The sequence below is a fragment of the Zophobas morio genome, unplaced genomic scaffold, assembly GCF_036711695.1.
Source record: "Zophobas morio isolate AGI-343-1 ecotype UQ-CSIRO unplaced genomic scaffold, CSIRO_AGI_Zmor_V1 ptg000021l, whole genome shotgun sequence".
Taxonomy (NCBI): Eukaryota; Metazoa; Arthropoda; class Insecta; order Coleoptera; family Tenebrionidae; genus Zophobas; species Zophobas morio.
In genome coordinates this window covers 19,421,686-19,436,007 of record NW_026972126.1, presented here as the reverse complement: position 1 = coordinate 19,436,007, position 14,322 = coordinate 19,421,686, and the positions used below count along the sequence as shown (strand labels likewise).

The window sequence follows — 14,322 nt, the reverse complement described above, 5'->3', positions numbered from 1 at the left end:
GGGTCATAAAAAACGCGGGTCGGGGAACATCGCTTGAAAATCATCGAGCGACGTTTTTTGGTTTATTGCCAATAATAAAACAATGCCATTGGTAAATTTTATTACATTTAGTCCTGATAAAAGTGCTTTGTTTCATAAAACAAGTCGTTAAAATTAAATTAATTAAAAGAGGCAGTAAAATAAAATCACACTTTTCTAAATAAGTAGCCGTTTTAGTCGTATTCTAGAACGTGTTTGTGGTAGAAGAGCAAATACCTGTAAAATTTGTAACTTGTGAGTTATACAAATCGCGCAATCTTTCGTATTTTTACCCTTCTGAGTCCAAGACTTCCTTGAGAGTTGCTCTGGTTATCACGTGGTCGTCACATTTATACCAGTAATCTTGCAATTGGCGTACGTATGCGGTATAGTGACCTGCGTTTATTGAATTACCTAAGTGATTTATTACAGCGAATAGCGAGTATCTGTTGTCTGAAGGAAACGGCGATTCGTTCGTTGATCTGCTCATAAATGGAGTCATGTCTAACATTTCTGGAAACGATATGATGGTGGAAATTTTTTTCTCCATCTGAAACCCAAACGAAAAAGTGTTCAGTAATATATCAATAAAAAACACATTTAAATTTCAGGTCGATTAAATGTAAAGTTTGTAGAGTGGAAATACTATGAGAAGAACATGTTGAGTCATCACTCATCACAGTTACTTGGTTTTGGACTGGTGGTATACCATAAATATTTTTGCATACTCAGTCTAAATGGCCTCTATTTTAATTTTCAAATACCGACATTTCGGTTTTTTCCAATAAAAGACCTGTATTTTTTTTTATTGAATTTTGCTGCATTTTTTAAGAGAAACTCAGAAAGAGTGCGAATAAAAATTGATCGAAAGTTATTTTGACAGAACTTCCTCGTCCCTGAAGCGTAGTCCAACAAAATCTGCTCCTTTGAAAAATTATAAAATCAAATTTTGCGATTTTTTGTAATAACTTCTAGAATCAAAAAAATTGGAAACGACAACAGACTCAAAATATTTTGCACATTTTAGGTGGGATCTATCGGAAAAAAATTGGCATTAAGGTTTACTACATTCCTGACTGAATTTAAAAGTTAAATTGCAAATATTGTTACAAATTGTGACAAAAAAAAAACAAAAAAAAAACATTAAAAAGCGACAGAAAATGACACCAAAAAATATGATACATGTGACCACAAAAAAGACAAAAAATGACGAATGAAGACCAAAAAAAAAGGGTAGCAAAAATAGCAACAAAAAAGTGATATAAAAAAAACGCAACAAAAATACGATAAAAAACAAAAAGGACACAAAATAGAAACAAAAATGGCGACGAACAAAAACGACAAAACAAAAGCAATAAAAAAAGCCAAAAAAGGCCATCAAAAACATATTTCAAAAAAGGTCACAAAAATATGATTTAAAAAATGACGAGGAAAAACGGCCAAAAAAAGCTAGCAAAAAACAGCGACAAAAAAGTGATAAAAAAGCAACAAAAAAGCTATAAAAAATGGACAAAAAAAAACGGAAAGACGTGAAAATACCCTAAAAAAAGTCGAAAAATATGATGAACATGACGACGAAAAAAGGCCACATAAAAATATACATAATAAAAAAAACTGATGAGGAAAAACGGCTAAAAGAAGGTAGCAAAAAAACAGCGACAAAAAGTGATAAAAAAAAAACAACAAAAAAAGGCGATAAAGAAAACAAAATAAAAGGCGAGAAAAAACAAAAAAGGCTGTAAAACAAAAGCGATAAAAAATGAGCAAAAAATCGATAAGAACAATAAAAAAAGCGGAAAAAAAGTAAAAATACCCAAAAAAGGCGAAAAATATGATGAACATGACGACGAAAAAAGGCCACAAAAGGCCAAAAAAACAGCGACAAGAGGCCATCAAAAAATACTTGAAAAAAAAAGAAAACAAAAAAATTTGGAAAAAAATGAAAAGGAAAAAAGGCAAAACAAATGACAAACAAAAAAACGACAAAAAAGCAACAAAAAGACGAAATAAAGACGACAAAAAAACAAAACAAAAAAAGTAATAAAAGAGACCAAAAATGGACATAAAAAAATTCTTAAAAAAAAGGTTACAAAACAGTGATAAAAAATCGACCAAAAATAACTAAAAAAAGATGTCAAAAAAATATGATAAAAATTATTTAAAAAAAGTCAAAAAATATAGCAGTTAAGGGGGACAAAAAAACAGCAAAAGAGGTGATAGAAAAGATGACAAAGAAGGTGATAAAAAACAACAAATAATTGCGATAAAAATTTAAAAGGCCAGAAAGAAGGCGGTAAAAAATTGGACAAAAAACTCGACAAAGAAGGTAATAACAAAGTAGCAAAAATGGAACCAAAAACACCTCAAAAAATGAAAAATATGAGAAAAATAACGACGAAAAGGCCAAAAAAGGTGGCAAAAAAAATAACAAAAAATCCAAAAGGCCACAAAGGCGGCAAAAAAATTGGGCAAAAAAAAACTCGACAAAGGTAATAAAAATCGCAAAAAAGGCAACCAAAAACACCTCAAAAAGGTGACAAAAAAGCAACAAAAATCGACATAAAGGCGACAAAAAACAAAAAACAAGTAACAAAAAAAAGACCAAAAATGTGATAAAAAATGGCAAAAAATTCGACAAAAAAGTAACAAAATGCGACCAAAAATGGACGTCAAAAAATACCTCAAGAAAAAGGTCACAAAAATGTGATAAAATGACTATAAAAAAGTGATAAAAAAGTCAACAAAAATATCTAAAAAAAGATGACAAAAAAATATTATAAAAATGACAAAAAAAATAAAAAAAAGCAGAAAAAGGAGCTAAAAAAGCAGCAGAAAAAGGAGCTAAAAAGCAGCAAAAAAGGTGAAAAGATGTCAAATAAAGTGATAAAAAAACAACAAATAATTGCGATAAATATCCAAAAGGCCACAAAGAATGCATTAAAAAATTATAAAAGGAAAAACTGGACAAAGAAGGTAATAACAAAGTCGTAAAAAAGGCAACCAAAAACGCCTCAAAAAAGGTCATAAAAAATATGAGAAAAATAACGAAAAGGCCAAAAAAGGTAGCAAAAAAATTGCAAAAAAAAAACAAAAAGTAACCAAAACGGACATCAAAAAAATACCTTAAAAAAAGGTCACAAAAATGTGATAAAATGACTGCAAAAAAAAAAACGATAAAAAAAGTCGGCCAAAAATATGTAAAAAAAAAGATGACAAAAAAGCAGCGAAAGAGCTGATAGAAAAGATGACAAAAAAGGTGATAAAAAACAACAAATAATTGCGATAAAAATCCAAAACGCCATAAAGGCGGTAAAAAATTGGGCAAAAAAACTCGACAAAGAAGGTAATAAAAAATCGCAAAAGAGGCAACCAAAAACACCTGAAAAAAGTTCACAAAAAATATGAAAAAAAAATGATAAGGGTAAAAAGGCAAAAAAAAAGACAAGGAAGATCACAAAAAGCAATAACAAAAATCGAAATAACGGCGACAAAAAACAAAAACAAAGTAACAAAAAAGACCAAAAACGCGATAAAAAAGGCAAAACATTCGACAATACAAGCAACAAAAAGAGATCTAAAATTGACATCAAAACAAAACTTAAAAAAAGGTCACAAAAATCGTTACAAAAAAGCAATAAAAAATGTCGACAAAAAATATGATAAAAAAGATCAAAAACGATCAGAAAAGAGGAATAAAAAAAAAGCGAAAGAGGTAATACAAACAATAAGTAAATGGGATAAAAAACCAAAAGCCATAAAGAAGGCAGTAAAAAATTGGACAAAGAAGGTAATAAAAAGTCGCAAAAAAAGGCAACCAAAAACATCTCAAAAAAAGGTCGCAAAAATATGACAAAAACGGCGATTAAAAAAAAGACTACAAAACAAAGGCAATAAAAAAAAATTGACAAGACAAAAAGGCAATAAAATAAAACGAAAGAAAGCCAGCAAAAAATACCCCAAAAAAGCCACTAAAAATGTAATAAAACGACTACAAAAAAAAGCTACAAAAATACATTAAAAAAATTATAAAAAAAGACGACAAAAAAGTTAATAAAAGAAAGATAAAATGAAACGTCAAAAAAGACAACAAAGAAGGTGATAAAAAAGCAACAAATAATTGCGATAAAAATCCAAAATGCCGCAAAGAAGGCGGTAAAAAATCGGGCAAAACAAAACTCGACAAAGAAAGCAATAAAAAAAAAATCGCAAAAAAAGGGCAACCAAAAACACCCCAAAAAGGTAACAAAAAATATGAAGAAAAAAAAGGAAAAAAAGGTAAAAAAAAGAACGAACGTGACAAAAAAGCAACAACAAAAATTGAAATAGAGGCGACAAGAAACAAAAAGAAAAGTAAGAAAAAAAGACCAAAAATGCTATTAAAAATGGCAAACAATTCGACAAAAAAGCAACAAAAAGTGACCAAAAATTGACATAAAAAAATACCTTAAAAAAGATCATAAAAATGTGATAAAATTACTACAAAAAAAGCAATAAAAAAAATCGACCAAAAATATCTAAAAAAAGATGAAAAAAGATGGCAGACAAAGGGGACAAAAAGGCAGCAAAAGAGGTGATAGCAAAGATGACAAAAAATCCAAAAGGCCACAAAGAAGGCGGTAAAAAATTGGGCAAAAAAACTCGACAAAGGTAATAAAAATCGCAAAAAAGGCAACCAAAGACACCCCAAAAAAGGTCACAAAAAATACGAAAAAAAAAGCAAAAAAAAGACAACGAAGGTGACAAAAAAGCAACAACAAAACTCGAAATCGAGGCGACAAAAACAAAAAAAAAAGTATGAAAAAAGACCAAAAATGCGGTAAAAAGTGACAAAAAAAAAGACCAAAAATACCTAAAAAAAGATCATAAAAAAAGATATGCTAAAAATGACAAAAAAAAAGGTCAAAAACGATAGCAAAAAAGAAGGAACAGAGGTGATAAAAAAGATGATAAAGGTGATAAAAACAACAAGTAAATGCGCTAAAAAGCCAAAAGCCACAAGGAAGGCGATAAAAAATTGGACAAAGAAGGTAATAAAAGTCAACCAAAAACACCTCAAAAACAAGTCACAAAAAATATGACAGAAATAACGACGAAAAGACAAAAAAAGCGACAAAAAATAGAACAAAAACGGCGACTAAAAAGCAGAACAAAAGGCGGAAAAAAGACTACAAAACAAAGGCAAAAAAAAACGAAAGAAACCCTGCAAAATAGCCCACAAAAAGTCACAAAAAATGTGATAAAACGACTACAGAAAAGCGACAAAAATACTCAATAAAAAAGATAAAAACGATGACAAAAAAGTTAACAAAAAAAAGAATAAAATGAAACGTCAAAAAAAGACGACAAAGAAGGTGATAAAAAAGCAACAAATACAAGCAATAAAAAAAGCAACAGAAAATGCTACCAAATAACGCGTCAAAAAAATCGTAAAAAAAAAATAAAATTACTAAAAAAAAAACGACCAAAAAGAAGCGGATATTCAAAACGTACATTGAAAATTTGACAACAATCGGTCCGGTAGTTTTGGAGATTATCTGGACAGACGGAAACCGGGGGCCTATTATTTCGTCCTCTAGAGGTAATGGCACGTCCATAAAACATGGAACTAGCCATTCGTTGGATGGACTTAATTACAATACTTCCTTAGCTTACACTTGGGTAGTAAAAATCGAAGAAAATTGTAAAAATAGTTAAAAAAAAAACTAAGTTAAAAATAATTTTATCAAAACACCACTACTCTTTAACAATTTTGATACCTCTAGTAATTATAGTGACTCACCCAGTATATCCACATACAGAAAATTCGGTAGTTCTAAAAAGAACTAATTCAAATTAAATACGAAAAAAAGATGAAACATAGATGCTTTTATGTCTCCTGTGGCGTCTTATTTGTTGTGTTCTTCTCAAAGAATTTCCACTCTAGCGAAAAATGGCCATCCAGCATTTGTCATTCATTTTTAAAAATCACATAGATTATTGAAAGTTAATCAGCTATGTTTTTCTAGAAATTTTAGTGATCTTAGACACATTAAAATAATGAAAATAGTGACAACGTCACTTTTCTGTCAATGTTTTTTTACAATTTTGCAGTTTATTTTTAAAATAATAATGTTGGCAGTGCAGCTATTTGACATTTTATTTGACAGCTTGCACAGCCTGCTACAGGACTTTTTTTGATTAATCTAAGTTGCAGTTGTGTTTAATGGGTTGCATTAAAAAATTACCTCTTTCATATGTTGGAACCGTTTCAAGTGAAAACTAATAACAATAGGCAAAGTCTTCATTGTTAGTTGTTTCGTGGACTCCTGATATGACTGACAATTCGAACACATGATTTTCGCATTTTCCCCTAGGTGCTCGGCCCGCGTGAAGCGCTCCAGACAATCCACCAAGGACGAGGGTGGTCTTCCGCCCAAAGTAACAGGCCCTAAATCCAGCGAAAAATCCCAAATGGGGTCTATCGTTGTAGAAACGCCACTAACCAACAAGGACAACTTTACTCTAACTCTAGCGCCCCCAAAACCCACTTACTTGCACTTTTGACAAACCACGTCGCTCTGTAAGCCCCCGGTAAAAATCTGGTCGATGATACAAGGACACCGCGATATTTTCCCCAAATTGACCGACTTCAAGTTGGGCATCGTCTCAAGGCAGTGTCGATGCAGCACATCCAGTGTGGCTATGAAAAACTCGTGGGCGTCCTGCTGCTCATAGCCCGCTAAATGCCTCGCGTGCGTCCATATCAAGTGCAACAACTCGTGAAGCGCTAGAGGAACTCTCGTTCCATTGTAAAACTCCTTAAAACACACTTTCATAACCTAACCTAAAAGCCACCCAAACTTGCCTGGAACAACTTGGACACCTCGCACACGAGGCACGTGCCCGGAACCCCCTTGCACTTGTGTCTCTCAGTCAGAAAGTAGTCCCTCAGCAAGGGCGTGTGCATCAGCGCTTGCACTATACAGTTCATAAAGCACGTCGAGCCCAAGTTGAGCAGCCCCCGCAGGCCGATCGTGGACTCGGGCGTGATGCAGATTTTTTTCGTTTTGGTCTTTAAGTACTCGCGCTCGTCGGCGGTGGGGTTCCAGGAGTCGATCTCGAACAGGCGCTTCTTGAACGTCTTGGACTTCATCTTGTTGTCCATGGCGATGGCGTCGATCTCCGAGTCGTAGATGTAGTCGTGGCACTGGTTGCAGTGCATCTGGCCGTAGGTGAGGTCCACGGACATGGAATGCTTCTGGGCTTTGGCGTGCTCCCGGATGTGCCTGTGGCACCCGAAGAACACGCACTCGAGGCAGGCGTGGAGGAAGGGGCCCCTTTTTTTGCACACTCGGCAGCGGCTGTTGCCCAACTACGAGAGTTTGTTTGACGTTTTCGTAAACAAATGTCTTCACGTACCTTTGTTTTGAGGCTTTTTGATGTGGAGTTGACCACGAATACTGCATGGATCCATTTGAATGTGTTTTTGTTTTTGCTGGTTTTCTTGTAGGTTTGAAGGTGTTGACATCCGATTATGCTCATTTTGGGGGGGTGGGGCGGAGAGTAATCTGGGCCTTTTTTGTCTTTCGAGTATTTTTTATTGCCCATCAACGATTTTGATTACATATTTTGCGGCGTTGCCAAATTGCGCACCCACCTGAGATTTTTACGACCGTTCAAGTCATAAATTTTTTCACTATTCAGCTGTATGTTTGTTCTGAAAATAATGAAAAACAAAATTTGCAGTTGTTCGATTGGATTTAAACTGGAAGGGAAATTTTTTGAGTTGCTGCCGAACACAACACATTCGTGCGGTTGGTATCACTGATTTTTGTTGACACATGTTCTGGCTCCACGGGTCAAAATAAAATGGAAGTTGAGGTCAATCTTAACCAAAACCATGAATAAAAAGTTCCAACTTGGCCAAAACTAATAATAATATTAATAATAAATTAAGTTAATTAAATACCATCATATTTTATGTAAAATTTTATTAAGTCAATTCAAATTTTGGTCACCAATTCAATAGCTGCCAACTTCCAACTGGTTTTTAGTTGTCATTTGTTTAGTTTGGCTTCTTACTCAAAACACTATATCTCAAAATAAAGCAACAAAAACAGGTACTAAAAGACAAAAAGCGCGAAAAATGCCTTAAAAATAGTAAAAAATTGGTCGAATGTTATTTCAATAGAACTTCCCTCGCCCCTGAAGTCCAGCCAAATAATCCCACTTCATTTTTCGATTTGCTTTTTTTATGGTTTTCAAGTTTTCAATTTTTAATTTTTCTACACAATTTTTCGTTTCAGTTTTTTATTTTCTTTAACTACGTATATAAAGAAAAAAAACAGAGATTAAGCCCCGCCCGCCCGCCCCAATTTCATTTGTGCTCAGTTTTTCATTCCTAATCATACCGAAGGGCGGAGTTTAATTGTAACATCAATATTTCTCTAAAAAATTCTACCCTTTTAAAAACGTATTTCAGATGATAATTTCTTGTCGCGAAATGAGGATTTTGCAGCTAAACTCCGCCCTTCAACTCACGATGAATAAAGCATTCATCACAATTGAGAACGGGTGGGTGGGCGGGGCTTATATTTTGTCCATTGTTTCTTAATATACGAAGTCTTCTTTTCCCAACAAGAAACTGAAAACATGTTTAACTTTCCCGTTCTTGAAAGAAAACTCTAAATATTAAAAAACAAAACACAGATAACGTTATTATACCGTGCAATTGTTTTTGCGAAGATTTGAACGTTTAGCGAAAAAACTGAAACTCATTTTAAAATACGGTTCATTGAGATGACGTCATCAAACTGTTGGTGGGGATGATTAGCCAAATTTTGGCTAGCATTTAACCATCTACATACATGATATTTCTAACATACATACAAAATTTGCCAACAATCGATCCAGTAGTTTCGGAGATTACGTGTCTAATAAAAATGGATACAGATAGACAAACAGACAGACAGACAGACGGAAACGGGACACTACTTTTTTCGTACTGTAGGGGTCATGAAATGTCGAGAAAACATAAAAGTGCCAATTCATCCGATGGACTCGATTACTGTGTTACGCTCGGGAAGTAAAAACGCAACAAAACAAAAGGTGATAATAAGAAGACGACAAAAAATACCGAAAAAAAAAATACGATAAAAAAAATTGATTAAAAAACTCTATATAAAAGCCATCAAAAATACCTCAAGACCTTTATTTTCTTAGAGAGTATGTCATTTGTCAAAATCGGTCTTATTTTAGCAGGTATACTAGCCCCGCCCACCCGCCTTCTTATTTTCTTAGAGGGTATATCATTTGCCAAAATCAGTTTTATCGTAGCAGGTACTACCCCCGCCCACCCGCCCTCACTTTTCTTGGAGGGTATCTCATTTATCAAAATCAGTCTAATCTTGGCAGCTACTAGCCCCGCCCACCCAACCTCTATTTCATTAGATGGTATGTCATTTGCCAAAATCAGTTTTATCTTAGCAAGTAGTAGCCCCGCCCACCCGCCCTTTATTTTCTTAGAGGGTACGTCATCTGCCAAAACCAGTCTTATCTTCGCAAGGACTAGCCCCACCCACCTTTTATTTTCTTAGAGGGTATGTCATTTGCCATCAATCTTATCTTGGTAGGGACTAGCACCGCCCATCCTTTATCTTCTTAGAGGGTATGTCATTTGCCAAAATCAGTTTTATCTTAGCAAGTATTTGCCCCGCCCACCCGCCCTTTGTTTTCTTACAGGGTACGTCATCTGCCAAAATCAGTCTTATCTTGGTAAGGACTAGCCCCGCCTATTCTTTATTTTCTCAGAGGGTATATCATTTGCCAAAATCAGTCTTGTCTTGACAAGTACTAGCCCCGCCCACCCACCCATCCCTTATTTTCTTAGAGGGTATGTCATTTGCCAAAATCAGTCTTATTTTGGCAAGGACTAGCCCCACCCACCTTTTATGTTCTTAGAGGGTATGTCATTTGCCATCAATCTTATCTTGGTAAAGACTAGCTCCACCCACCTTTTATTTTCTTAGAGGGTATGTCATTTGCCATCAATCTTATCTTGGTAAGAACTAGCCTCGCCCATCGTTTATTTTCTTAGAGGGTATGTCATTTGCCAAAATCAGTTTTATCTCAGCAAGTATTAGCCCCGCCCACCCGCCCTTTATTTTCTTAGAAGGTACGTCATCTGCCAAAATCAAGCTTATCTTGGCAAGGACTAGCCCCACCCACCTTTTATGTTCTTAGAGGGTATGTCATTTGCCATCAATCTTATCTTGGTAAGGACTAGCCCCGCCCATCCTTTATTTTCTTAGAGGGTATGTCATTTGCCAAAATCAGTTTTATCTTAGCAAGTATTTGCCCCGCCCACCCGCCCTTTATTTTCTTACAGGGTACGTCATCTGCCAAAAACAGTCTTATCTTGGCAAGGACTAGCCCCGCCCATCCTTTATTTTCTCAGAGGATATATCATTTGCAAGATCAGTCTTATCTTGGCAAGTACTAGCCCCGCCCACCCACCCATCCTTTATTTTCTTAAAAGGTATATCATCTGCCAAAATCAGTCTTATTTTGGCGGGGACTACTTGTTCTATGTGGTGCATTTTATTTGAAACGCACTGTATGATAAAACAGCGACAAGAAAAAAGGACAAAAAAAGGTAGCAAAAAAGCGACAATAAGACCACAAAAAATAGATAAAAAACAATAAAGGGGGTAATAAAAAATGCTTTAAAAAAACGATAAAAAAATCGTAACAAAAAAGCGATGAAACGGAAAGAAAAATGATAAAAAAAGGCCATCAGAAATGTTTCAAAAAAGATCGCAAAAAAAGAAACAGAAAAAAAGGCGATAAAAAACTGGGCAAAAATACTCGACAAAAAAGGGCGACTAAAGGTCACAAAATATGACAAAAATTACAAAAAAAGGAACAAAAAACGGTAAAAAAGGACACTAAAATATTTCCAAAAAAAGGTCACAAAAATATGACGGTAGTAAAAAATGCCCCAAAAAAGTGACAAAAGTGATAAAAAGATCAAAGGTCACCAAAAAATTGTTCAAAAAAAGGTTACGAAAAAAAAAAACAAAAAATGGGACAAAAATGGCTATGCAAAGGCAGTTTGAAAAAAACAAAGAACGACACAAAATTGGGCAAGAAAAAACTTGCCAAAAATACCTTAAAAAGGTCACAAAAATGTACTGAAAATGGTAACAAAAAACAATGGAAAAAAAGACGACAAAGAAGGTGATAAAGAAGCAACAAAAAAGGTGAAAATGCGTCAAAAAAATGTTTCAAGAAAAAGCAACAAAATTGTGTCAAAAAAGATCACAAAAACATTAAAATTACAAAAAAGAAGCAAAATTTCCGGTAAAAAGACACCAAAATGCTTCCAAAAAAGGTCACAAAAGATCTGATATAATGACGGTAGCAAAAAGTCCCAAAAAAGTGTCAAAAACGATAAAAACGGTGATAAAAAAGCTACAAAAACGCGATTAAGAAGAGCAAAAAAACATGAAGGTTACCAAAAAATTCGTCAAAAAAGGTCACCAAAAAATGAAACAAAAATATGTGACAAAAAATACCGACAAAAAAAAAGCGATAAAAAAAATTGTGCAAAAATACTCGAAAAAGGGTACCAAAAATACCTCAAAAAAGGTCACAAAAATATGATAAAAATTACAAAAAAAAAAAATAAATAAAAAAAATTTAAAAGGGAACACCAAAAATACTTCAAGAAATGGTTACAAAAAATATGAGAAAAATGGTAAAAAAAGGCCCAAAACAGTGACAAAAAATACGACAAATTAAAAAAGCAAACAAAGGTCACAAAGAAGGGCACCAAAGAATTTGTCAGCAAGTCATAAAAAAAAGAAAAAAAATGCGGCAAAAAAATTGGCGACGAAAAAACGATAAGAAAAAATAAATAAAAGGCAAAAAAAACTCGCCAAAAAAAGCGGACAACACTAAAAATACCTTCAAAAAAATCACAAAAATATGATGAAAATAATAACAAAAAACAATGGAAAAAAACCGACAAAGAAGGTGATAAACAAGCAACAAAAAAGGTGAAAATGCGTCAAAAAAATGTTTCAAGAAAAAGCAACAAAAGTGTGTCAAAAAAGGTCACAGAAAAGAAACAAAAAACGTTACAAAAAGGCGATAAAAAATTGGATAAAAAACTCGATAAAAAAGCCACCAAAGAATACCTCAAGAAAGATCACAAAAATATGGTTAAAATGAACATAAAAAAGACGAACAAAAATCGGCAAAAAAAATACCTCAAAAAAGAATTATGAAAAATATGATAAAACAACGATGACAAAAAAGGTCAAGAAAGGTAGCAAAAAAGTGACAAATAAGACCACACAAAAACGACAAAGAAGGTAATAAAAAATGCGTTAAAAATTGATATAAAGATTCGCAACAAAAAAAAAATTATACAACAGAAACAAAAAAAGACGACAAAAAAGGCCACCAAAAAGTATTTCAAAAAAGGTCACAAAAACATTAAAATTACAAAAAAGGAGCAAAATTTCCGGTAAAAAAGACACCAAAATGCTTCCAAAAAAGGTCACAAAAATCTGATAAAAATGACGGTAGCAAAAAGTCCCAAAAAAGTGTCAAAAAACGATTAAAAAGCAAAAAAACATGAAGGTTACCAAAAAAATTCGTCAAAAAAGGTCACCAAAAAATGAAACAAAAATATGTGACAAAAAATACCGACAAAAAAAGGCGATAAAAAAATTGTGCAAAAATATTCGAAAAAAGGTACCAAAAATACCTCAAAAAAGGTCACAAAAATATGATAAAAATAACAAAATAAAATAAAAAAAATGTAAAAGGGAACACCAAAACTACTTCAAGAAATGGTTACAAAAAATATGATAAAAATGACGGTAAAAAAAGGCCCAAAAAAGTGACAAAAAATACGACAAATTAAAAAAACAAACAAAGGTCACAAAGAAGGACACCAAAGAATTTGTCAGAAAAAGTCACCAAAAAAAAAAAGAAAAAAAAAATGCGCCAAAAAATCACAAAAATATGATGAAAATGGTGGCAAACAACAGTGAAAAAAAGAGCCATCAAAGAAGGATACAAATAAGCAACAAAAAAAGGGAAAAAAAAAACGTCAAAAATGGCCCAAGCAAGTCATCAAAAGCAACAAAAGTAAGAACACCAAAAATGCGTCAAGAAAGGTCACAGAAAAGAAATAGAAAATGTGACCAAAAGGTCTATAAAAAAAATGGGCAAAAATTTCGCCTAAATATACTTCAAAAAAAGCTCACAAAAAATAATTATTAAAAATTATGACAAGAAAGGCAAAAAAGTATCCAAAAAGTTTCAAAAAGAAAAAAGACAAAAAATTTTACGAACAAGGTCATCAAAAAAGAAACAAAAAATGGCGCCGAAAAAAGGCAACATAAAACGATGATTAAAAATTTTGCAAAAATAGAATAGAAAAAATCCGATTTCATAGCGAATATTTCGAAATAGAGGGTCGAGACTGTGTATACGCTATATTTTTGGAAACAGCACGTCGAGATCTATATCCCTGAATTTTTTGAGAATATTTAAACAACTTTTTAAAAAATAAAACTTTTCACTGTCAATTTCAATTTGTATATTAATTCTTCCTGATACAGTGTTATTCACATTTGTTTATTATGTTTTGCCTATTATATATTTTTCATGGTCAAACCAGACCTAGTTTTTTTCAAAAAAAAAAGAAAACAAAGTCTTGCGGCATGGTAGAAGGAGACATGGTATAGGCATACGCATCGGGTGTGACGTCAGGTGGGGTGAAATTAGCGCGAAATTTAAAATACAATTCGTTATCCGACAACTAATTGACATATTGGACAGAGCAATGACAACTCAAGCTGAAATTCCCTAGACTTCCCTAGCGAAGCTCACAAGAGTCACAAGGTCGTTGATGCCACCTAACGTCACAAATGGATGCGCAGACCATTTTTAAATTGGTACATCGGATGCCTATACCATGTCTCCTTCTACCATGGTCTTGCGGTAGCAGAGGCGGTTAGTACTGAGTGATTAATAAGTTTGGCATCGCCGCAAAAAAATCAACGCACGCGTTTACTTGTTTATTTTGACGCATTAATCATTGCGCTGCCAACATGACCACAAAAAATTCGTAGCTGTTCAAAAATACTCGTCCCTTTGGAGCCACAAACGTAACGTATTTCTCCTTTAAGTGAAAAATTAGCCTCACTTTAATAAATCCCAAAACGGCTTGCTTACTAGTGACATTTGTCAGATCTCATTTACATTTTTTTATGTTGGCTACGTCAGAAAACAGCTGTTTAATTATTC

At 33.4% G+C, this 14,322-nt stretch overlaps 1 protein-coding gene across 1 annotated transcript; it reads right to left on the bottom strand.

Annotated features, from left to right (window-relative positions):
- Positions 1-83: 83 nt before the first annotated feature.
- LOC135132718 (ubiquitin carboxyl-terminal hydrolase nonstop) lies at positions 84-7,809 on the bottom strand. The gene is made up of 6 exons (XM_064060903.1): positions 7,417-7,809; positions 6,863-7,369; positions 6,550-6,815; positions 6,243-6,495; positions 312-568; positions 84-255 (listed from the first exon to the last, which is right to left on the bottom strand). The coding sequence occupies exons 1-6, from the start codon at positions 7,603-7,605 to the stop codon at positions 213-215; spliced, it is 1,515 nt and encodes a 504-aa protein (XP_063916973.1). The 5' UTR covers positions 7,606-7,809; the 3' UTR covers positions 84-212.
- Positions 7,810-14,322: the final 6,513 nt, after the last annotated feature.